The sequence below is a fragment of the Polyodon spathula genome, chromosome 2 (assembly GCF_017654505.1).
Source record: "Polyodon spathula isolate WHYD16114869_AA chromosome 2, ASM1765450v1, whole genome shotgun sequence".
In the NCBI taxonomy this organism is placed as follows: Eukaryota; Metazoa; Chordata; class Actinopteri; order Acipenseriformes; family Polyodontidae; genus Polyodon; species Polyodon spathula.
In genome coordinates, this window is record NC_054535.1 from 93,888,483 (window position 1) to 93,913,524 (window position 25,042).

The 25,042-nt window shown below is 36.1% G+C and overlaps 2 protein-coding genes across 3 annotated transcripts in view; one reads left to right on the forward strand and one right to left on the reverse strand.

Annotated features, from left to right (window-relative positions):
- The window catches only part of LOC121304019 (ATP-dependent RNA helicase DHX29-like), a 23,407-nt gene extending 23,088 nt beyond the window's left edge, over positions 1-319 (reverse strand). For both annotated transcript variants that reach the window (XM_041234970.1, XM_041234965.1), the window contains exon 1: positions 1-319. This exon is cut by the window's left edge and continues 205 nt beyond it. The gene's annotated coding sequence lies outside the window, so the exon portion shown is untranslated.
- A 48-nt stretch (positions 320-367) lies between these two features.
- The window catches only part of mtrex (Mtr4 exosome RNA helicase), a 59,080-nt gene continuing 34,405 nt past the window's right edge, over positions 368-25,042 (forward strand). Inside the window, exons 1-17 of the mRNA XM_041234983.1 lie at positions 368-696; positions 1,743-1,874; positions 2,465-2,531; positions 3,003-3,065; positions 3,890-4,002; positions 4,121-4,295; positions 4,939-5,029; positions 6,091-6,215; positions 6,646-6,744; positions 7,925-8,027; positions 8,747-8,878; positions 13,345-13,424; positions 15,083-15,193; positions 15,570-15,671; positions 15,846-15,971; positions 18,608-18,758; positions 23,486-23,658. Coding sequence (XP_041090917.1) covers positions 596-696; positions 1,743-1,874; positions 2,465-2,531; positions 3,003-3,065; positions 3,890-4,002; positions 4,121-4,295; positions 4,939-5,029; positions 6,091-6,215; positions 6,646-6,744; positions 7,925-8,027; positions 8,747-8,878; positions 13,345-13,424; positions 15,083-15,193; positions 15,570-15,671; positions 15,846-15,971; positions 18,608-18,758; positions 23,486-23,658 — 1,944 coding nt within the window. The 5' untranslated portion in view covers positions 368-595. The remainder of the gene's footprint in view (positions 697-1,742; positions 1,875-2,464; positions 2,532-3,002; positions 3,066-3,889; positions 4,003-4,120; positions 4,296-4,938; positions 5,030-6,090; positions 6,216-6,645; positions 6,745-7,924; positions 8,028-8,746; positions 8,879-13,344; positions 13,425-15,082; positions 15,194-15,569; positions 15,672-15,845; positions 15,972-18,607; positions 18,759-23,485; positions 23,659-25,042) is intronic.

The window sequence follows — 25,042 nt, forward strand, 5'->3', positions numbered from 1 at the left end:
ATGTATTATCGGCTACCTTTCAAAAATATTAAACGGTAGCGTACTCTAATGTTATGTAGCGTTGCAGGCCTCTCTGTATTGCACACAGCAAGAAAACAAATATTCCCATATGCAGTCAACTCACAGGCATGTTTTTTTTTTTAACAAGCTACATTGCAATTACATTATTTTGAGTCTGAGAAAGGGACGGGTGTTAAAATAACTCTGTTTTCACGGTTTCAAATTTTATATGAAACATATATCAATATCATAATTTATTTGTCATTTTAAAACGCAAGCACTGGCGCTCTAGCACGTCTTTGAAATGTGCAAAAACAGTTCAAATGTCAACTTGCAGGAACTTACGTATTAATTGCGAGTCAGACTGGGAAAGGGTCGTGAGAGGCTAAAATAAATAAATGGAAATTAAGTTGAAACATGTTGAAAATGCCCGTCAATTGAAATTGTAGATTGTAAAGTGATTATTTTACAAAAATGTTCCTAAACTCGCTTTATTTAAATTAATACAAAGCATCATCCTCTCTGGCTGCCGGTTGATTCAAGTCCACTTGAAGTGCATTTCGGGAATTTGTGTACTGTGTTTCTCTCTGGAAAGATGGCGGACGCGTTTGGAGACGATTTGTTCAGCGTGTTTGAACAAGAGGAAAATGCAAGCACCAAGAAACGAAAAGAAGCCAACAGTGGAAGCAGGCCTGGGTATGGAAAGATATTCACACATGTTGTGGTGTTTGTTTAGTATTCCTGCTTGGACAACGGTAACATCCAGTGTGTGTCTGTACAGTCGAAGAGGAAGATGCGCGTTTGTAGCACTGCTACAACACGTGTTGTTGTGTCTTTATTTTTTAAAGCAAATTCTAATCAGTCCCAGTAATAGTCATTTTCAGGTGTTAACATTTAATGAATAATATACTTGACTTCTATCACTGAGCACTACTACCACTGTACTCAAAATCACATATGTGACGTAGACAGTAACCTACCGGTAATCCCAATCAGTTCATAGTTGTGTACACAGCAGTACACGCACGCTGTAAATACCAGTTGCTACTCCAAAGCTGTTTTTATTTTTATTTTTTTTAAGTAAGATGTTAGTAATTTTACAATGCATATAGTCTATAACACGGGTTAAGTTAAATAACTGCAGACCGCATTTGTCCCGCCATGCCATGGTCCTGTAAAATCCAGTGTCCAAAATAAACAAAGCTACTGCTATGGAATCTTTTGAAGTAAGAAAACCGTTCAGTAAAACACTGAAATGCTTGAAACAATCAAGAAACAATTTACCCAAAGATAAGTGTTATATTGGTAGCGGTTAAAAATAACAACTAAAAGCACAGGATAGCTTTGTTTGTTTAGTTAATCCTAACATAAAGCCCAAAAGACACCATCGTTTCACTTCAGCATTTTTTTAAAGAGCTACAGGGACAACAGCGCCATAATTACACTTTATCCTAGGGTTAATTACAAATAGTAGCAGTCAGGATATTACAGGCATAAATCATCTTTCCGTAAGAGTGGCATTAATAACACCAGTTGCTTTAAGTCACATTTTCACCAATTTTGTTATTGACATATGATTCTAAATAGCCAGCTTTATCCAAATAGTTATTTGTTCTTGTTTTTTACCATTACAATTATAATTCATTAGTTAAATGTATAAAATCAATGTAGTATTTTATTTAAATATCAGTACATTACCTTGTACTGCACAGTATATATACGTTTATTTTTATTTTTTAAAGGAAATCTCCACATGGCAAACCTAAAGCAGATAATATTGCAAAAAGCAAGCGTGACCTGGAGAACGATGGAAATGATGAAATAATATTTGGGAAGAAGCCAAAGCTTGAGACGATATCTGCAGAAGAAATAAAGTAAGGTCATATATAATGTATTTTTTTATTTATTTTTTTTACTGTATTTGCTTCAGTTGATACATGCTAGTGATATTTGCTCACACAATGGGGGCATTAAAAATTTGTGTATCATGATTTTATTCAAAAGGTGTTTTCTTTTTCTTTCATTCAGATATGCATATAATAGAATAAACAGAGGCAAAATAAAATGTAAAAAATAATGCCTTGTCTACACACATGATGATGAAAGCGACAGTTATGTTGTAGCCCTAATAATTCAGTATTGCTGCCACAGTGTACAAAGAGTTGGTTCATAAGTGTGTATGTCTTTTTTATTTTTATATTTTAACAAAACAGGAATTTAAGAAAATACAGAATTCAAATTTTGAATATTTGTATACATTTAATTTTGTATAAGAGTTAACACAAGCTGGACTGGAGTCAAGTTTTATACTGAAGTTTACATTCATAGCTTAATGTGGAACTTTGAACAGTGTTTCCTTTTTGAGACCCCTGCTTCACATGTAGGATGTCCACATGGGGATATTACTGGGCTTTGTCCATATGCTAGTTTACTATTGGTGTATAACCTGAGAAATCAATTTCAGTCTTGCAGATCTCATGCCCAAAGTTAAGGTGGAACAGGTGGAGACTGTAGAAGGCTGTACACATGAGGTAAGTCAGTGCACCAAAGTGATGCAATTATCCAATTAATGGTGATAAAAAATTGAACAGTACTATTCAGGTTTAAAACAAAACAAGACAAGTGCATCAGGGTTCATATACAACAAAACATAATGGGAAGGTTTATGGTATATGGATCACAGTTGTGCGATTTCAAAGCCATATTCGAACACCACACCCCACATGAATCTGTGGTGATCCATTACAACCCGTTACACTTCTGATATACCACCTTTCATCGTTATTTTATGTTAAAAAATACTGATTTAAATGAAACACTAAAGCCACAGTGGTAAAAGATACTGTCTTGTACTGCATATTAGTTAAGTAGTGATATCCTTAAAATCAAATTCTTAACATTAGAGCTGTATGATTTTTTTTTTTTTTTTTTAGCCCTCTCCTTTAGGTGCAAAGAATTGTTCAAAGAATGTTTGGTTATGCCCTCAATATTTCTGTATTTAGGTGGCTCTGCCAGCAGATGAAGAGTATACTCAGTTGAAACCTCGTGTTGGAAAAGCAGCAAAGGTATTAAACATTTAGTATACTTCTGTTTTTGTTATCTGTTAAATTTGCTAATTTCCAGATATTTTAAAACATTGTTTCTTGATTGGGCAATAATGGACTCCACTCATACCAAAGGTGAGTGTTTATGTCCATTATGGCCCAGAAGAACCTTGATTTACGGGAGTAATCTTTGTCTTCAGACTATGCCTGATAGGAACATTATTTCATATGAAAGTTGAGCAAATGCTTATTCAAATATGAACAGTCTGCAAGAAAGCAGTGGGTCATATATAAATTCCTTTGATTAAATGTTTAACTTAATAGGAATAACGTTACATTTTTCTGATCTTAATCGGGCTTTAATGTTAATAGCAATATTAATTGCTGTCACAGAGGCTGCACTAGATAACATCCTAAAACCAATAAGTAGGTTCAAAACTACTGAGAACCCTTTTGAATGTCTTACTTGACTGCTGTGGTTCCGTGAATAAATGTAATATTCATGTTATCAGGTGAGAATTTCAAGGGTTAAACCTGATTGGGAAGGTACAGATAAAAAATGAGTATAAATCAGGGTTTTTGAATGGGGGCTTCTTGTTCTGATATTTTTCGGAAAACTAATTCCAATATCAAAAGTCATGTAAATACAGTTTTCGGGGGGGGGGGTTAATCAGATTATTCTGCCTTTTATGGCAACTTGTAGAGGGGTACTTGAGCTGAAACCTCTATACAAAATGTTGAAAACCACTGGTATAAGCATTTGCCAGCCACTGGAGGGTGTAGTTTACTTTGAAACCATATTTGACTCTGGCTTTTGACATTTTTAAATTTAAATTTTTTTATAGGAGTATCCCTTCATTCTAGATCCTTTTCAGAGGGAGGCTATTTTATGCATTGACAATAACCAGTCTGTCTTGGTATCTGCCCATACTTCAGCAGGAAAAACAGTATGTGCCGAGTAAGTCATTTTTTTATCACAGTGTTACCATTATATGTTATAATAGACAGAGATAACCTTATGTGTTGTAACTTGTAGAATATAAGAATTTACAGTTGCTCATTTCTCTTCCATGTAGGTATGCTATTGCCCTTGCTTTGAGGGAGAAGCAGCGAGTGATATTCACCAGTCCTATTAAGGCCTTGAGCAACCAGAAATACAGAGAGATGTATGAGGAGTTCAACGATGTGGGCTTAATGACTGGTGATGTCACCATTAACCCTACAGCTTCATGTCTTATCATGACCACAGAGGTAATGTGCTCCTCACAACCGCCTTGTTGAGCATAAGCCATATACACTTGCTGACAGCACTGGTTTAGATCTACTTTTAGCTTTATTTGAAACATGTGTCATTCTTCTTCAAAGGCTGTCTGAGGCAATTCTGTTACTTATTGCATATCTGTTGCCATCTGTAGCCATTGTGTGGTGTCTTTATTTAAAGTGGGAGTACACTCCAAAATGCATGAGTTCACCAGTTTGTTTTTCTAGATAGTGATTTCCAGAGTAATGAAATGTTGCACTATACATCCTCTACACTGTGATAGTGCCTTAGAGCTATATGTGCGCTCCTTGTGGGACTAAACATCGTCTTTTATTGGAATAGAATATTTGGTTCAGCTACAAGGTGGAGTAAATTGAATTCATCCATGTCACTATGATTACAATGTGGATTTCTAAGAAACTTCATGTTGCAGAACCAGTCTTCACAGTTTTACTTGGGGTGTAAAAAAAAAAAAAAAAAAAAAAAAAAAAAAATGAAATACTTCCACTGTATACCCATTAAAACAATGGTTAATAACTATTCAGTGCAGTGCTTTGCCAATTACTGGATTTCTATTGCACCCAATTGTGTGGTAGTCCTATAAACATCTAATCTCTTGTTTTTTTTCGTCAGATTTTAAGAAGTATGCTGTACAGAGGATCGGAGGTGATGAGAGAAGTAGCATGGGTTGTATTTGATGAAATCCATTACATGAGAGACTCAGGTATTGCATCTGCAAAGCAAACCATTTTACTACTATTTGCAAACAGTGTGTCATGCCTTCTCTTCAAAGAATAACAGGTGAAGGCATTCACCAAAATGTTTGTCAGCTGGAATTTATTAGTTTTACCTCAGTTTGGAATAGAGCGATTTTAACTTGATTTATGAAGAGCAAGTATTGATTGTTCCCTGCACAATTTAATTCAGCAACAATACAAAGTAGAGCTGAAACAAAACCGCAACCACTATAACAAATCCACAGGCAGCGTTTGTGAAAATGAACGCCTAAAAAGAAAGAAGCAAACATTAACATACTATGGTGCAGACGAGATAACTTCAAGAGCTGCACCCTTTTGAATTAAAATGAAATAAAACGTAATCCTCCATATGGGGCAGGCACAGTGTAAATAAATTGGCAAATAGTTGGCACCGCCGAATCGGGATACTGATAATCAGGATTTCTGCTTATGTGGGATGGGAGATGGTTATTCCCAGTGCTCTTTGTTTAATTGGGACGTCACTTAGTTTAATTGGGATACAGTATTTTCAAACTGAACGGAGATCGCTTTTCAGAGGAACACAGGTTTGCGTAGCACAGGGCAGTGATCACTTTGTGACTTGTGTAAACCATGTTGAACTCTTGAAGGAGCTGGAGTTTCCTGTGGTTTCTCCGGCTGCTGTTGCAAAGAAAGTTGGCGTGTCAGCATCGCAGGGGTCTTGCCTTATGAAAAGATGCGATTTCATTTTTTTTCATTTCATATAGAAATAAAAAACTGATTTGTTTTTGATGGTGTGATTTCATATCTTTTTATTTAGAAACAACTTTTAATTGATACAGCTGCTTATTCTGGATATTTTTGCTTCTCTTGAGGTGACCCGATAAAGCAGCACCAACCTGTAGTAATAATAAATAAAGTTAATTATGCTTCATTTCATGAAAATACTCCCAGGATGCATTTAACTCCAAACAACTAATTCATAATATATCAAGAGAAAGATTTAACTAGTAATACTTTTAGCTTTACATTTCTTTAACCTTTAAACTACTGTGCCTTTTTCTTGTAGAGCGTGGTGTGGTTTGGGAAGAAACCATTATTCTTCTTCCCGACAATGTTCACTATGTGTTTTTATCGGCCACCATCCCCAATGCACGGCAGTTTGCTGAATGGATCTGCCATCTTCACAAACAGGTATTTCACTCCTCTTCTAATATGGATACATTCTCAAACTCAATGTACAGCAAACTGCTAAGCCAAATATGTAGGGGTTAAACTCTGTTCATACAAGTGATTTTTGTACTGATTACAATGTGTACCACACTAAGAATGCCTGGTTGGGTCTTTGTTTTATGTTTTTGATACGTAAGTCCTGTGTACACAGTATTTACAACTTGTTTATATACACATTATGCAAAAAACAGTCATGTGCTTTCTTAGCTGGGACTGTTGCATGAAAGTAGTGTGCATCTTTTACTACAACTAAAAAACAGCTGCATACTAGTTCATTCTAGTTTACACAGAGCTATTTGTTGAATGCAGCTTGACATGAATGCCAATAGTAAATTACATATGGATCTTGTTTTCTTTAATTGATAAAATATATATTTTTCTTTTCTTGCAGGCCTGCCATGTAATCTACACAGACTATCGACCTACACCACTGCAACACTACATCTTTCCAGCAGGGGGTGATGGACTTCACTTGGTTGTGGATGAAAGCGTAAGAACTTATATGTATTCAATGACACAAATCCAAACATATAGATCCTGCTTCTCCTTACCGCCACACCAGTTAATATCTTTGGGAACATCTGCTGTTATAGTAGGAGTGGGAGGTTTTGGGTTTAAACAGGCAGCAGTTCAACTAATATTTTTTTCTGTTCAGTAGATAACAAGCAAGCTTTTAAAGTTGCAGGATTTTGCTCTTTCTCGAAATAAGCCAGCTGGAAATACGAAATATGCCAAGAAAATGCACTTGAAATAAGTGTTCAGTTAGTTTGTAAAGCATAAGTTATAGCACTCTTTGTTTTTAAAATAGCTTCAATAGTTTGTCGTTGTGTGTTTTTTTTTTTTTTTTTTTTTTTTAAATACATGAGAATTTCCATCATGCTGTGATTTTATGATATTGCTTAAATAAACATTAAGAAGAGAGTGTATATTCCATTCTGAGTGGGCAGCAAAAGCTCTCCTTCCAATAGTATTTCTCACTGTTGGTGTCTTTGAAATATTTAGTATCTCCAGAATTTATTTTGCTTAGAATAGACTGTAGACAGGCAGCTTATTTGCCCCTTTTTTTAAAAAATGATCTGGTTCCAGTGAAAGCTTCTTCTATTCTCATATGACTAAGTTTAGCCTGTTGTACAAAGTGCAATGATGTTCTAACAGAGCACACTGAAGAATAAATCTTCAAATCCTGGAAAATGTTGTATCTGTTTTCTTTAACATCGCTTTACTTCCGGCCATGTATATCACATCACCATAATCCAGTTGGAAACAGGATTTGTTTAAATAGAGGTATTGTGTTAAACTTAAACAATGACGCAGATCACACAATAATACAAGTTTTGCTCCACTCTTCCTACAGATAGCCTTCATTTGTTTTTCAATTTTAAGAGGTGTATCAATATTAACACCTACATATTTAAAACTGTCAACTCCCTCCAAGGGCATATTATTGTCAACTGTCTCTAATGGAATATGTAAGTGGCGATATTAAAATGTGAACTGATATTTTGCACCCTTTTCTCTGAACCAAACATGTTTTTTTTTTTTTTTTTTGTTAATTCAAAATCAGACCAGTCTTGAAGTTCATTAAAAATCTCCATAATATGTTGATATGTCATGTGTTGATAACCTAGTGTTGTTAAACTGACTTGTAATGCTTCCCCCCTCCCTGACAGGGAGAGTTCAGAGAAGATAATTTCAACACAGCCATGCAAGTGTTGAGAGATGCAGGTGACCTGGCAAAGGGAGACCAGAAGGGCCGTAAAGGAGGAACTAAAGGTGTGTAGATATTTCAGTTTGGAGCTTACGTTTTCTGTCTATGCTGATTTCACCTATACTACTAAATTGTATTTTTAGGTCCATTGTCTTTTGTAAAGTATGGTTATTTACAACAGCAGTGAAACTATTGTGTTACTGACTGACTGCAGAACAAACTGAAAAGTGTAATTGTCTAAAAATCTAAAATTGGTTGTGCGGCTGTTCATTTACAATCATTTCTTTTAATGTAGCAGTACCTCTGACCCATCAGTTTTTTTTTATATGTATAAACTACTTACTGTTTCTAACTACTAACAAGTTTTGCAGATGCGAGTATTAAATTGTCCCTGTATTATTTTAGCAGAGAGGAAAAGTTTCAGACATATTCAAGGCCAAAGGGGACTCTATATACATGTTAAATAAGCAAACTGCTCTCGGCTCGTCCCCACACCTGTTAGTGCTGCAGAAACCCTGCAGTGTTTACACGAAACACCTTACTTTACCTATGCTGTATTCTGGATTGTGGGGACTGCTTTTAAGGAACTTTCTTTTTTTTTCTCTCATAAAAAAATTAGAATGGGTGAAAAATAAAACATAATACCAAATTACTGACAAATGGTCTAATCTTTTTTTCTTCATTGACAAATGGTTATTGACACAAGATAGTAAGAGGCATGAGTGTAACATAGAAGGAATAATGTAGACACAAGTTTTCCTTTAATTGCGTTTTTCTTTCGTAGGACCATCAAATGTGTTCAAGATTGTGAAGATGATCATGGAAAGGAACTTTCAGCCTGTCATTATCTTCAGTTTCAGTAAGAAAGACTGTGAAGCCTATGCACTGCAGGTTTCTAAGCTGGACTTCAATACAGGTATTGACTTTTAAAAGCACTTGACTTCCTATAGATGGGAATGGAAAAACAGATGTATTTTCATTGCTTTTAAGGTTTGATAGTTGGTTTTCATGCATTTTCTTTTGTGTTATCTTGCAAAACTTTGTTGCATTATGTCCAAACCTTGTAATGTTTTTTTCTCCAACGTATAGTATAGCAGGAATGTAGGTGTTAATGCCATACCAGGCATTATTGAAAAGTTAATTAAATCTGTCCTGTTACCTATACACTGGCAAATTTATGCTCAGTCAAACCTGGAATGGATCAGTGCTATGCAATGGGTCTTATTTCTGACCATCTATAGCCTCACATGCTGTGATTTATCTAGCCAAAGTAGAGTGCTGAGTCTGGTACTGGCATAGAACAAAGCCACAGTGATGTTAAAACCCCTATATATTACATGGTTAATAAGCCGTTTGCTGTGTTAACTTTGTGATACAATGCTGAATGTATGAATGAGATGAGGACTCGGCCGTTTCTGTTAATTAACAATGTGAACTAACAACTTGTTGAGCTTGGAGGCAATAAAGCAGGATTATTTTTTCTACGCATACTAAAGTTTCTTTCCTAATTTGAGTATCACACTTTTTGAAAGTATGAAGCGCCAGTCTGGACCTACTGGTTAATGAGGTAGTCTGGTGATGTAAGTACTAATGTCATTTTTGCCAAGGAAAATGTATGCCCACGTTGGGGTTATGTGCAGGCCAGTTTAGAGTTGACCATCTCTAAAGAAACTGTTGTGCTTTTACTTAAAGCATTGGCTCTAATGTAGATGCCTCTTGGGCTTTCCCTTGCATCTCTGCAGACACACCTCGATCCTGACCTGAACACCTCCATTCACTTCTGACCCTTTCTTAAGCAGAGACTGACATGTTGTGGTGTAATGTGATGATTACTGGGTTCTAAGTTCAGGAACGTACGTCTCAAAGTTTAAACAGCAGTTTTTGTTTTTTTAAATGCCTTTTTATTACCTTTTTGTTTTAGTACAGAACTTGTTGTAGGTAGCTATATAACATTTTACTGTATTCATCTCATCACTTTCAATACTACTGTCTCTTCGTCTGTGTGTTCTCATGTTCAATTTTAGGAAGTTAACTTAAAGAATTATTTAATCCCCTAGTAAAGTAATAATGTACCTTGTTGGTTCACAAAGAGCTGTTTTTTGAGATTGAGATCTCATGCAGTACAAACACTGGATAATAACCAGTATTTTAGGTGGTCCCTTCAGGTTCTTGCAAGTGGAGTTTGACCACATATCAGCTAAGGCCAAAAAAAAATCTATCTGTGACAATAAAGTACCAAATTTAACTCTTGGCAATGCACTATTTGAAACACAATATTAAAAAAGCATGCAACCCTTTAGAGAGATGCATTCTCAGCTCCCTCCAAGTCAATATTTTAATACCTTAAATATCTTGACTTTTTTTTTTAACCACACAGTAACTCTTTGCTTCACAAAACCCAGGGGCAGCAAAGGTTAGTCAGTGCAGAAAAGCGAAGCTGTTTATGAGCATGACCCTTGAATCGTGCAGCTCAATTTTGATAGACCTAGAGGCCAGTCAGTGTAGGTAATATGGATTTAAAAATGAAACCAGCAATATGTTAAATGCACATGCTAAAATGTGTAGAATTAGTTAAATGCATCCATGCCTAATAAAATAAAAACAAAAATTGACACACATGGAATTTCTTTTGTAATTTATTTATATAAACATAAGAATGGGTGAGATTTTTTTTCCATCAGTAATTTATTTAGTAATGAGTTCAATAGGCTGTTAAATGTGACTTGCACAGTCACCCTTGCATTGTACATACAATTGTCTGCTTGCCCTAAATAAAGTACAGATTAAGACTTATTTATAAATGTTTATTTTTTTTTCTTACAGTAAACTCATTTATGTGCTTTTCATTTACTGGCCTATACAGTACTAAAATGAGGGCAGTGTATTGTTGAAGGGTCTTTACATCAATAATGTATAATTACATCTACAATTTATGCCAAAAGACCTTGCTGTCAGTTGTGGATCTCCAATTATGTATATATAATTAGTACCAGTCACAAGTTTGAGTACACCTGCTTGAAACCAGGTTTTTCATGATTATCTATGCTTTTAACTGTATAAACTTGTTTATAAACACTTAATATTTCATTATATGATACGTGTACTTATATAAGCTGATAATCGTAAGTGAATTGCATTTAAAAATTTAATTTTTGAATGAAAATGTAAATATTGTCAATTTAAATGAAATTGTCACCCAAAGCAAGGGGATTTCAGTCTGAAGCCCAAGTCAGTTAAAAATCTGAAATGTGTATAAAACGGTGTTAGAATACTAGCCTAAGTATAAAAGTGTCTTTTAGATGTTCTCTGAGTTAACTAGCATGTTACCTAATTAACCTTTTGTCACCAATTATTGTTAACAGGTGAGGGTCCATGATTACTATAAATATAGGTAGCATAGGCACAAGTTTGTCATTCCTGAATGTAAGGGAGCAGAAAATGGCAAAATACGCTCAATTAAGCAAAGAAAAAGACAGTCTGTAATTACTTTAAGAAATGAAGGTCAATCTTTAAGACAAATCGCATGAACTTAGCAAGTGTCTGTAACTGCTGTGGCCAAGATTTGAAGAAACTGGCACTCATGAGGACCGAACAAAGTCAGGCAGGCCAAGGGTGATCTCAGAATAAGAGAACAAGTTCATTGGAGTCACAAGTCTGCGAAACCGGCGATTTTAACTGCCCCTGAAATACAAGCTCAATTAAATGCTGCTAGAAGTACGGATGTTTCAAAATCAACTGTTTAGAGGAGATTGCGTGAAGCTGGCCTAACTGGAAGAATTGCTGGAAAGAAACCATTGTTAAGAGTGCAGAATAAGAGGAAGAGACTTGCCTGGGCCAAAAAACACAGAAACTGGACGTTTGAGGAGTGGAAGTCCGAATGCCTCGTGTTTGTGAGGCTGTTAAGGAAAAGGCTAGCTATTTTGAGGAATCCAAGATTTAGAGACAATTTTCTTGAACATTGCTTTGATACTCCTTATGTTTTGTTTTGTACTTTGTAACGTGTTTTCATTTTCAAGTATTTACAGCATAAAACAGTCAATTAAGAAAAAAACCCTAGTTTCCAGCAAGTGTACTCAAACTTTTGACTGCTACTGTATATCTTTTTCCAGTCAAATCAAAGAACCAATTTAACGTATTTCAATGTGAAAAAAAGTGCTGCTGATGTACACGTGTCGTAGTAGGAAAAAAAGAGAATAATTTAGTGTTTTGGCAAGGAAGTATCCCATATTGGTAACTGTAAATTACATACAATGTTTGAGAGTAGCTAGTACTGGGCAACAGTGTAAAATATTAGCATGATCCATGCCCAGACATCTCTTTATGGTGCAGGTGTGTGATTCTCTAGAGTAACCCCCGCTCTGCAGTGTTTTTCTGATTGAAAGCCTTAAGCAAATAAATTGGGAGTAATACCAAAAATACATTTCCTTTTAAAACGGGAAACTAGGCTCTGCTTTAAGGTCAAGGTAGAGCTTTTGAAATGGGTCATAGCCCTTTCCCAGAAGCAGCAGCTACAATGAAATCTACTGCTTTTACTAAAAGCAGCTGTTCTACATTTGTGAAACTTCAGAGAGATTGAGCTGTAGTCCTTCTGATTTCCTGCGGTGTGTGTCAGTGACATTATTTAGCTGACTCTTCGTCAGCACCATGTGTTCCGTCATTTACTTATTGGTTATAAATGTCAGTATTCTTGCACAAAGTGGTCTTGTTTACAATATTTCTTGTTTTGAAAAACTCTTTGTGAGTAAAGAAATGGCATACATATAGCTTCCATATTTGCAATCTTAGTTTGGTACAAAACTTGCATTTGATTTTCTTGCTTAAGATACATTACTGGTGGTATCCAGAAAAAATAAACCTATTCACTTGCACATGTTTTTACCTCTGGCAATATCCAAGATAGAGCGCACATTTTCACACAGCTATATTTTATTCTCTCAAAGTTTTATTATAGGTGGCTTCAAATGAACCATTTCACAGCGACATTGTTAACTTCTGGATGACACAATGACAGCAGTTTACAAACCATTTAATCTGACATTCCAGATTATGCCCAGGGAGTCCTTTCTTGATTTAAAAATTAATGTTAAGTGATGCTTGCTAGCTTCTCTAATTTATCCAAAATTAATAAAATCTGATTTAAAAAGTGTGTATTCCCTTTCAGAAACACAATCTGCATGCAATGCTGTTTTCCTAAACTACCAGATATATAAACATGCCAGAAGGCTCGGCATGATTTTTATACGGCTGTTTTCTTGTATGCATAGAGTACCTTGACAGAATAGTTTCAAGATCAGTTGACAAGTAGTATGGTAACGTTACTTATTTCACATAGAATTGCCCCAAGCAGTTGAACTGTTCTGATTTATAACCAATGTCTTTCAGATGAAGAAAAGAAGCTTGTGGAAGAGGTCTTCAACAACGCCATTGACTGCTTGTCGGATGAAGACAAAAAACTTCCCCAGGCAAGCAAGATTTCTCTTTCTATCAACAGGACTATGAATAATTAGTACAGTTTGTGAAAAGTTTGAGTTGCAAATGTAATATAATGCTGTTCTTGTTACTAACCTACGACACTGGCAGTAACAGTTCAGTATTCAGCAGTCGGTCACTGTGTTTCTTGATTATAGGCCAGGGCAAGTTAATTTATTTATTTCACTTAAACCATGGGAGTTTGAACTTTAGAATTCTCTCAGACCTCCACATTATTTTTTTCCTGTATAATATTGCAATCTGAACGTGTGTGTGTTTCCTGTCTGCCAAATCTGGTGGTTCTTAGTTTGTTTGTGTCCCAATGTCTGTCAATTTTATGTTGTTCTTGGCAGGGAAAGGGTGACTAGAAGTTTATAAGATTTTCCTGTGGTGCTATATTGATTTATAGAGTATTACATTAAACATAAAACTTTCAACTTTTTGGATGTTCCATTTCTCTCTGGATTTTCCTGCCTGCTTGCATATCTGTAACAAATATAGTTATTTGATATTTTATTTGTAAACAACCATCAAATAGTTGAAAAATATATATATCTCTCTCTCTCTCGATGAAACAACAATTGAACTATTTGGCCTAAATGCAAAGAGTTATGTCTGGCGCAAACCCAACACAGCACATCACCCAGGTAACACCATCCCTACTGTGAAGAATGGTGGTGACAGCATCATGGTATGGGGATGCTTTTCATTGGCAGGGACTGGGAAGCTTGTCAGGGTAGAGGGCAAAATGGATGGAGCTAAATATAGGCAAATCCTTGAGGAAAACCTGCTTCAGTCTGAAAAAGACCTAAGACTGGGATGGAGATTCACCTTTCAGCGGGACAATGACCCCCAAGCACACAGCCAAAGCGACACAAGTGGCTTAAAAACAAGAAAGTGAATGTCCTAGAGTGGCCCAGTCAAAGCCCGGACTTGAATCGGATTGAGAATCTGTGGCAAGACTTGAAGATTGCTATCCACCAACAATCCCCACCCAACTTGACAGAGCTTGAACAATTTTGCCAAGAAGAATGGGCGAATATTGCACCATCCAGATGTGCAAACCTGGTAGAGGCTTAACCTAAAAAGCTTGGCTATAATTCATGCCAAAGGTGCTTCTACGAAGTATTGGCTCGGAGGTGAATACTTAATCTAACCATGACATTCATTTTTTTTTTTTCATTAACTGTTTCACAATAAAAATGATCTTGCCTCTTCAACGATTGAGTAGGTTGTGTAAATTAAAGGGAAAAATTTTATATGTATGTATGTATGTATGTATATATATATATATATATATATATATATATATATATATATATATATATATATCTCGATCTCCCAGTCCCATTTTAAATGCTTCAAGATTTCAGGTTGAAACACAACAAACTGAAACTGTTCAAGGGGGTTCTCTCCTCTCTCTCTCTCTCTCTCTCTCTCTCTCTCTCTCTCTCTCTCTCTCTCTCTCTACCTTTTGAAAACGAACAAATATCTAAATCTTGGTCGAACATAAAAATACCATTTGTCCCAGCACTACTTTTTCGTCCTGTGAGATTGACTCGCTCTAAAGCAACACAATATATACATATAAATATTTGTTCGACTATTCAGATATTTTTCCCAGCACTTACATAAATGTATTATTTCAAAGGTTGAGCATGTGTTGCCACTGTTGAAGAGAGGAGTAGGGATCCATCATGGTGGTTTGCTTCCTATCCTGAAGGAAACTATTGAGATTCTGTTCTCTGAAGGCCTACTGAAGGTTAGTTGTAAAGTCTGTTATTTGCAATTACACAGTACACATGAGAAAAGAGTTCCTGCTATCTATTGCAACATATGTCAATCTACCACAGTGCCCTTGCAATGTGTAGCACACTTTAGTGTAAATGGGATGCCCCTTGAAATTTGTGTTGGAAATGAAATATTACATTTGTGAGTCAGTTTCTAAAAAAAGGGCAAGACTAGTTACTTGACAGACTTTGATAGAGGGCGAATAGTAAACTGCTTTGTTGGCAGTGAAGATTTTATGTTCAACTCTTTCATACTGTAAGTACATAATAGTTTGTTTGTGTCCATATATTTAAACTGAGCCATGCTAACATCTAATTAATGAATCCCGATTTCTTTGGTTGTTTCAGGCATTGTTTGCAACAGAGACATTTGCCATGGGAATCAACATGCCAGCCAGGACAGTTTTGTTCACAAGTGCCCGCAAGTTTGATGGAAAAGATTTTCGTTGGGTAAGTGAGGAACATTTTGGTTAATACTTTCAAGCTGTAACATCTACCAACCACACCCTAGAATACCTGTTTTGATGTCTTAAAGTTGGTCAAGCTAATTAGCTGTTGTATTACTTTGTGGGAGGGGTGGATTTTGTTCTTCTTAATTATACTTTTTGTTTTTTGGTTGTCTAGATTACTTCAGGGGAATATATTCAGATGTCTGGGCGTGCTGGCAGACGTGGCATGGACGAAAGAGGAATAGTTATTTTCATGGTTGATGAAAAAATGAGCCCAGCAATTGGAAAGCAACTTCTTAAGGTAAATAAGAAATGGGGAGCTCACAATTGAGACCACAGAGTGGTGATGTAATAATAATCTGCCGTTTTGATTTTAAATATTACTGTATTATCAGTCCTGAAGGAAGCTGTTTCATATTGGTTTGATTGTCACTGCCAATTAAGACACTTAAACTGAAGAAATTAACTACTGATTTAAGAAAAATGCATTAAAAGCAGTTTCAATAGCATGGTAAGAGATTAAAGATTATAGCTGACAATCGTTGATGCAGCAATTATATAATATATATACATACACATACTATTTTCTGAAGTGTAGTAGACTTTTCTCTTTCAAAAATGTTCATATTAAACAATAAGTAATATGCAAAGTAGTGCGCACTCCTGGTGCCTTTGGCTATCTAATCTACTTCACTGCAGTAGAGACCTTTTTAATGCAGAGGTTGAGGGCATTGGGATGCAGAGATAGTTGAGTTATTGTCTGATCAGGGATTTGAGCCCAGGATCTTCTGCTAAGACCCTTACTCTGATTATTTAACCCAAACTGCATCCTAATCCCTCGTGTGTGAAGCAAAAACTATGCTAATTAAGTTATGCTACCTGCATCATGTTACGATGCAGACCTACACACAGCTGTTTATGGGATTATGTGCATGCAGTACATACATGTTTGCTTTATTTTGTTGCAAGAGAAGTAGTTGGTGTTGCCTGAGCTTTTGTTTGTGGCTCATTTCATAATGAAGTGTGTGTGAGATCTGCAGACTTTGTGGTGCCTCTGGTGAGCTTAGCGGAAGGCACCCTTGGAAGAGGAGCTGGCAGTGGTCTCCTGCAAGCTCTGGTATCAAGATACAAACATTGAGCACAAGCTGGAACCAGTCCAGATTAATGAAGGAAAAGAGAAACAAAAGATCTCTCATCATAGTGTAATCTATGTTTTTTTTTTTTCAAAACATTGCTGCATACACTGTGTTGCTCCTCTGTATAAAGAATGAGTTGAATTACGAACTAAATTTGTCATGTAACTCTTTTACATTCTTAATTAAATGATCACGTCCCCCTTAGAACCTGATAGTAGCAACTACAAGTAGCACCACAAGTAGTGTCTCGCCCTCGGAATTTCATTGAAATTAATCATATTTAGCACAATTAACATTTTATATAAGCAGTTTAAATTAAAGATGCCACTTTGGTACTTATCAATTCCGAAAGGGGAAAAAAATAGATTTTATAATTAGTCATCTGTCTTCTAAGCTCACCACATTTGTTTTTTCTGTATGTGATGCACATAGTCTTTAAGCTGTTTATAAATAAATATCCAGGTGTTAAAGCAATGTTTCCTGCTCCTGGCACTTAAAACATCCGCTCTTTCAACGTTTTCAAGTTTGCTGAATCTCGCATAGCCGTTTTGAAAAGATTAAACACTTGATCAGTATTTAGGAATATGTTTGTATGCTTCATTTTAATTCCTTGCAAGGATAGAAGTCGTCCAAGTTCACCCCCTTGGAGATCGACAAGGGTGGTGGGACAATGTTGAAAAAAATGTGGTTTGGCAGTATGAGCAAAAATCCCATGGCGGTTATATATCCTGTGCTTATTTCATTATTATAATAACGCACTTTCTACATACCAAAAATTTCTGCTGTGCCTGCCAAAAACATTAAATAAAGGCCATGGATGGTCGCCAATCAGTCATTTTGATTGGATCCTTGTCACATGAATCAACACATTTTATATATCACTAAAATGACAAGGAAGCCATGAAAAAAAGATCCCACATCAGTGACTGTTAAAACCTCCCCAGGCTTCATATCTTTACAGAAAATAGTCCCCCAAGATACAGCGACAGCCAATGCATCAAACTGAATAAGAAGGAACAGGTCAGGCTGTGTTAGGTTTACACAGCAGTGCTGTAACAGCGAGCTAATCGTGTAACATTATTAATAGAATGTGTTCAGGTCAAGCCATTGAAGGGAAACTGCAATTGGTTGGTAAAATGATACCCCAACTGAGTGGCTGACCTTTCACTCACTAATTTGAGAGCTGCTCTGTATGCTGGAGAGCATCCATTGACGAGAGTTCTTTATTACCTCATGCACTTTGGGTACAGAATTCTAGTTTAAGCCAGTTTCAGCCTTTAGAGCTTAAAAGGTTACTGGGGCTGAAAACAGCAACAAAAAAGGAAAAGGTTAGGCTTCAAAGACTTGAAACAGGAAAGTAATTACCTTACAGTGTTGAGCATGACAGTTAGGAAATGAAGGCACTGGGCCAATTGTGTTGCAGTTACTCGGCTTTTGCCACCATTTGTATCCAGTTACTGAGAAAAACATACATATGCTTTAGTAGTAAAACATTGTGTTTTAAGCAATGTCTCTTTCACTGTCACTTCTGAGTTTAACTGACTACAAATAAAAACACTCAAACATATATATTAAACTTAGGATTTTAAAACCTTCCATATAGTCTTCCAAATTGTATTAAGTTTTGTAAGAGGTGTTAAATGTAAAGTGTGTGTATGTATGTATATATATGTGTGTGTGTGTGTGTGTGTGTATATATATATATGTATATATGTAAAATATAAATTTATTTAACACACCCCTTTTACCACAATAATGTATTTCCATGTTTTCAGATGATTGCAATGTGTTTGTTTTCTAGGGTTCTGCTGATCCTCTCAACAGTGCTTTCCATTTGACCTATAACATGGTGTTAAACTTGCTGCGTGTTGAAGAGATTAACCCTGAATACATGTTGGAAAAGTCTTTCTACCAGTTTCAGCATTACAGAGCTGTCCCAGGAGTAGTGGAGAGTAAGTATCGGTCGTGAGTAACAGCCAAATGGTTGAATGTGCAGTTATTGTAATTTTAAAGGTAATTGGGGCTTTGCAAAAAAAACCTATGGATGGTGTATGTAAATGTTATACCTCCTGTCCTCCACTCCATGAAAGGGGAGAGGTTTTGCTGAAAACTGCGGATAGATATGAGGTTTGTTAGTATTTTGCTTTTTATAATACAATAACGTTTTGTAAATTTAAAGTACTGCATCTATACTATGTATCCATGGACAAATGCAATAGTTCAGTTTTTTGAAAATGCAAGACTGAAAACTGAGAATGTCCGAGCCTTCTGACGGAGTATGTATCAAGGTAAAAATGTAAGTTGTTAGAAAATTGTTCCGAGATTTCCTTTAACCTGATTAGGGATCTCATATTGACCAGTCTGGTAAAGGACCTCAAGTGTTATCTTTTATTACCCATTTTCCACTGGCACATCCAAGCCATTTTTTAATAGAACCCTCATAAAAAGGCTTTGCCATTTAGATAAAGGCCAGGCGGTAAAGCCTTCTTATGGGTTCTATGTCTTAATTAAAAAAACACTCTTTTGAAGATGAGCCTTAAACTTAAAACCGTAAAGCTTTCTAGAACCAACTTGGTACCGTTAACTATTTCTATACTGACACTACCTGCCTTTTTAAATTATTATTATTATTATTTTTTAAAGATAAATAGACTGTTACAGATCACAACTTATAACTCTACTCCAGATGTGTCCTAGTTTTCCCACATGAAGCAAATTTAAGCAAGGTATAAGAGCTGGTTAGATATCACTGGTAATTGTAAATTACTAGTGACACATGTAGACCAAAATGTGTTTGTGTTTTTTTTTTTTTTGGTTGGGATTAAATCGACGTGTATAAAATTGTAATTAAATTGGCTTTGCTTGACTTTTTAAGAGACCAAGTCGGTTTAAAGTTTCATTGTTTGATTTAGTGAGCGCTTGTGTTTAGCTACTTCTTGGAAAGTGGAGCAGAAAACTGAAATGGAAACCGTGAAAGCATAAGAGGAAACATGTGGAGGTAAAAAAGGTATCGGGGTGTCCGATGTAATTGTGAGAAGATAAATGTTGATTTTTATCAAAAGCAGGCTCCTTTGGACTGCTAACAAAGTAGTCAATACCATGGTAATAGCTGAGTGGTGTTACCAAACTATTTGAAATGGTCGGGTTAATACGGAGTCTTTTTAAGTGTTAGAGTTGTCTTCAGTAAATTATAGAGGAGAATATTAATGGTGCTTTGGACAGATTGGTTTATGACACTAGAGAATAAGGAATGGTTATGGAAATACTAAGGGCGGCAATTTGCTTATTGACCTACTTTTTGCTTCCAAACCAAATTTGATTGTATTCTTCCAAAACAAAGCAGAATTTTATGTAGTGTTTAGATGGGAATATGGGAAGCGCTGTGCAACAAGAACCATGCTGGTACACGACTCCACAAATGCTACAGCTTGGTGGTTTGCTTTCTATAAACATTTCCATTCCTTTTGTTTTTCATTTTTAAAAAACATTCAGTAATGAACACCTTGACATTGTATATCAGTGGTTCTCGAATTTTTTCTTTGCGGCCCCCCTGAATCTCTTTTTGTGATCTCGGTGGACCGCACAATAAACAGTATAGCTGACAGAAATAAGTTTGAGATATGCTCCATATATGCATTTTCTTCCTGCTTCTGTAGCTGAGTTTTTAGGACCTCAAATTTGGGGTTTGCAATGGGTTGTATAAACTATGCTGCCGCTTCCTTTCCGTAATTGTGTCCTTTCAGAGGACCACAGGTTGATCAAAATGTGTTAAATATTTGTTTCCACTATCATTCAACTTTCAGCTCAATTCCCTCATCTCTGTCTGACTGCTGGGTCTGTGCTATAGTATATAAGAGTTTGCTTGTGCAGTATCTAATCCATACACATTCAGAGACCGATGGTATACATAAACTGTTTTTCATGTTTGATTACATTGTGTTGCATTGTAGATTAATTAGTTGGCTCCAAACACTGTACCAGTGGTTTCCCTTCACACAAGTGTTAATGACATAGTGCAGAAACCAAGTCTCTGTCACTGATCAAATACAAGTGTGTATTTGTTAAAAAAATAAAGAAAGCACTAGAAACTGGAGCAAACCATGGAAACTGGTTCCTCAGAGTGCAAGAGGATGTTTTAAGGTACCATGCTTAAGCTGTCAAGTAAATGCTGCCATTTTTTTTTTTTTTTATCGTAGATGTGCCTCCCGGTGTATCTAGTGTTAGAATCCTTTTTCTTTTAATATGTAGTTATGACTAGAGCCCTGTGAAATTCTTTTAAATGTTTGCAAGTTTTTTTTTTTATTTTCACAAATTGTTGTTTAGTTTTATTCTCTACAGTTTTATTAGATACACATTAATATAATAACTCAAATAGGTGTATAACAATACAAATAAAGTATACATCATGTTTTACCTGTATACATAATGTATTGCTTTGAATTACCTCTGCCATTGAGTAAGTGGTGCACTTGGATACGATATTTGTAGAACACGCCGCCCTCAAATAATCTGTGCTGTCAATAATGAAACATACATTTTTTTTTTTCCCTACCGCAGCTCAAATAAATGCAACGTTTAATAAAGAAGCGCATACAAAGCACAGTATGGCAAAATATTACAAATAGAAACAATGAATTGAATACACATGAATAAAATATATTTAAAATAATACAATTACACACTGGAACATACCAGTATTTTACTGTAAAGTTTATGGAACCCAAACAATACAAGAACACCATAGGTACAGAACACTATGTACTGATACTGGTGAAGAAGTAAATACAGTGTGTGTGTGTGTATCTCTATCTAGCTATCTCTCTATCTCTGACTTGTTTTGCCTGGCGGAGTGCGGTGTGGAGTGGTGGTGTGTGCGTGAGCGCTGCTGGCAGGTTTGTCGGTCTTTTCCTCTTTTTTGTTTTGATATTGTTTTGCATTTCTTGTTTAAAGTGTACTGGTGAACAGTTTTATGTGCTGAGCTGACGCTTTGTCGGCGACAGCGGGCAGGATGGCCGGCACAGGAGGGAGGCCGCTGCCAAACTTTTATTTTGAAAAGTTAACCCACCGGCATGGAGTTAAAGTTTCCGCCGAGGGGTTTATCCCTTTGGAGGAATGTGTGCTCGCTATTGGGGAGGTAGTTGGTTGTGAAAACTTAAAATCGGCTTCTCGTATGAGCGGATCGATTGTGGTTTTTTTAGGTACAGTGGAGCTAGTATCTATGGTTGTAGAAAAGGGGATTGTTGTTAATAATACTTTTCTCCCCATAATTCCTTTAGCTGTCCCAGCTAGGAAAATCACCCTTTCTAATGTTTCCCCGTTCCTGAAAAATGAAGTGATAGAGAGGGATCTGGCTAGATATGGGCAGCGCGTGTCATGTCATTCAGAAGGCAGTTGTTTATGATTCTAAAAAACATTGATGAAGATCTTAACATCACGCTTAAGTTTAAGGTGGATGGCAGTGATTATGTCATTTATGCAGCATCTGACTGAAGTGTTTAAGATGTGGGACTGAAGGACACCTGGTGAAAAACTGTCCAGAGAAAGAGTAGGGAGTGGGATGGGAGTAAGGGAGACGAGACTGCTGATAAGCAGAAGCCAGGACCAGCCGATGCTGGGCTCGCCGACATATCAGTACCTGCGGGCAGCACGGAGGGCAAGCAGGCTAGTGACGAGGGGGCAGCTGAGCCCCAGGAGGCAGGCAGTGACGCTGTGTTGGAGCGGAAAGCCAAACCAAAGCACAAGATACAGCAAAAGACAATGAGAGCGCAGAAAGTTACGGAACGGAGGGAGAGATTGAGCAAATGGACACAGAGACGGTTGCTAGTGTGTGGGGTGATGTTCAGATACAGGTAGAAGGGGTAAAGTTCGCAGAGGATAGTGAGGTTTTTAAATTGCTGGGGAAAAAGAGTGAGTAAAACTAAGAGGGCAGTGCTGTCACAAAAAAACGCAGCGTTTCGTCTGACGGCAGCAGTGTTGGTATGGAGCCTGGGAGCTCTGCAGAGCCGAGCAGCGCCCAGGCTGTAAGCACAGTGACAGACAGTCCCGCTGGAGACAGTGAGGATGAAGGCAGTCTCACCGACTCCTCAAGCATCGCAATCGCTGGGCACGTATAAACCCCGGGGAGGGTACAGTGTTCAAAGCATCAAAGATTTCCTGGAGCAGACGAAAGGGCGAAGGGGAATTGATGTTGAGGATTTTTTTCCCCGATATTGATTTGTTTCTGAGCTCAGTACGAGGTTTAAAACAAATCGTTTCTGCTCGGGAAAAGTTTAGCACTCAGGAGCTAGTGCGCCTCAAATACATATCGAGCAAACTCTGTGGCAATGTTAAACACAGTCTGTCCCGATGGCCAGTACACTCCTAGTAATGGATAGAAGACTTAAACCAGGGAAAAGCATTGTTGGCTTAGTTCATGATACACTCTCTTACCTACGAGGTCACAAGTGAGAATCTGTACTAATAATTAACTGTAGGCAAAGTAAATCCTTGTGATATACTGTAGGAGGAATGTTTCTAGCTGTTTCACCTCCAGGAAAATGCATAAATATTCCTAGTGCTTACCAAAGAAACACAGCAATGACTTTGGTTCTGTACGCTTTTTATTATTCCAGTGGGGAGAGGGGGGCTTCAACTAGGGGAAGTTATGTTGTCCTATAAATTGTGTTTTTTTTTTCTACAGGGGTGAAGAAACTAGAAGAGCAATACAATGAAATTGAAATCCCCAATGAAGAGAGCGTGGTCACCTACTACAAAATTCGACAGCAGCTGGCTAAACTCGGAAAGGAGATTGAAGAATACATTCACAAACCAAAATACTGTTTGCCTTTCCTGCAGCCTGGAAGACTCGCCAAGGTACATTGTTAAGCTTTTCTTTTTTCATATTGGTAAATTTGCACTGATTCTAAGCCCTGCCCCCACCCCACAATCCAATATGTTATTTGATGGTGTACAATTTCTCCAGTTTTCACATTGCAATACAGACCACATGTAAAATATGATGTGCATCAAAAATTAATGGTGAGCAAGATAAACAACTCAATTTGAATCCCCTCTGTAAAAGGTTGAATTTGCGTGCGATGCTTTACAGCATATCCTTATTAAGCCCATGGCACAGAAGGCAGCTTTCAATCAGCTGGTCTTTTCTTTACTAGTCATTGAAAAAGACTTCAATGTTTCATTGAATTTTTCACTTAAATATTTCTAAATGCTAAGGCTAAAATGCGCACATTTTTCGCAGTAACTGGCAACAGTGTTCGACACTCGGTATACTAACTTTCACAAGTTATCATAAATATCAACCTCAATCGAGACTCCAGTCTTTGAGGTAAACCTATTATTTTGAGACTGTTCTTACAAAGTATTAATAGAACTTTTACAGTTTTTAACTTGTTGTACAATTGAATGCGAAAATCAGCGAAGCACAATCTTCCTGCATAATTTAGAAGTATAAATACTCTGGTAAACAAATAAAAATCATGATACTCACACTTGGGTTTTTGTTTTATTTCCTTTTTAAAAAACGACCTTTCAGAACTCATCACAAGCGTTTTGAAACTGGTAAAAATGTAATCAATACATTAGTCAAATACTCATTTAAGTAATGGTTGAGTAATTGAAGAAGACATACCATGTCCATTTTTTTTTGGTGAGTTTATTCATCATGTGACTTCACTCCATGTCTCTGCTGAAACTCAACATGGTGGTTGCACCAATGAAGAAAAAAAAGCAGTTTTTCACTGGTAGCTTTTTTTTTTTTTTTTTTTTTTTTTTTTTTTTAATTCTGTCTTGATTGGTTGTTACTCTGACTTGTTATGGATATAAGCAGCTGTTATTTGTTTTTGGATTTTGCTTTGACTGGTACAATCAAATAAGGTTAAAAAAAAAAAAAATATATATATATATATATATATATATATATATATATATATATATATATATATATATATATATATATATATATTATAATAAATATATATATATATTATTATATATATATATATATATATATTATATATATATATATATATATATATAATATATATATATATATATATATATATATATATATATATATATACTATATTATATTAAACATATGTATACAATGTTACAAATGCGCATAACTAGATTAGTTATTTATATGTATTATCTTTTTATATGCATAAATAGATGTAATCAATTTAATATGCATAATAGTTTTTAAAGCCTTACAATGTGTTGTGTGTTTTTTTTTTTT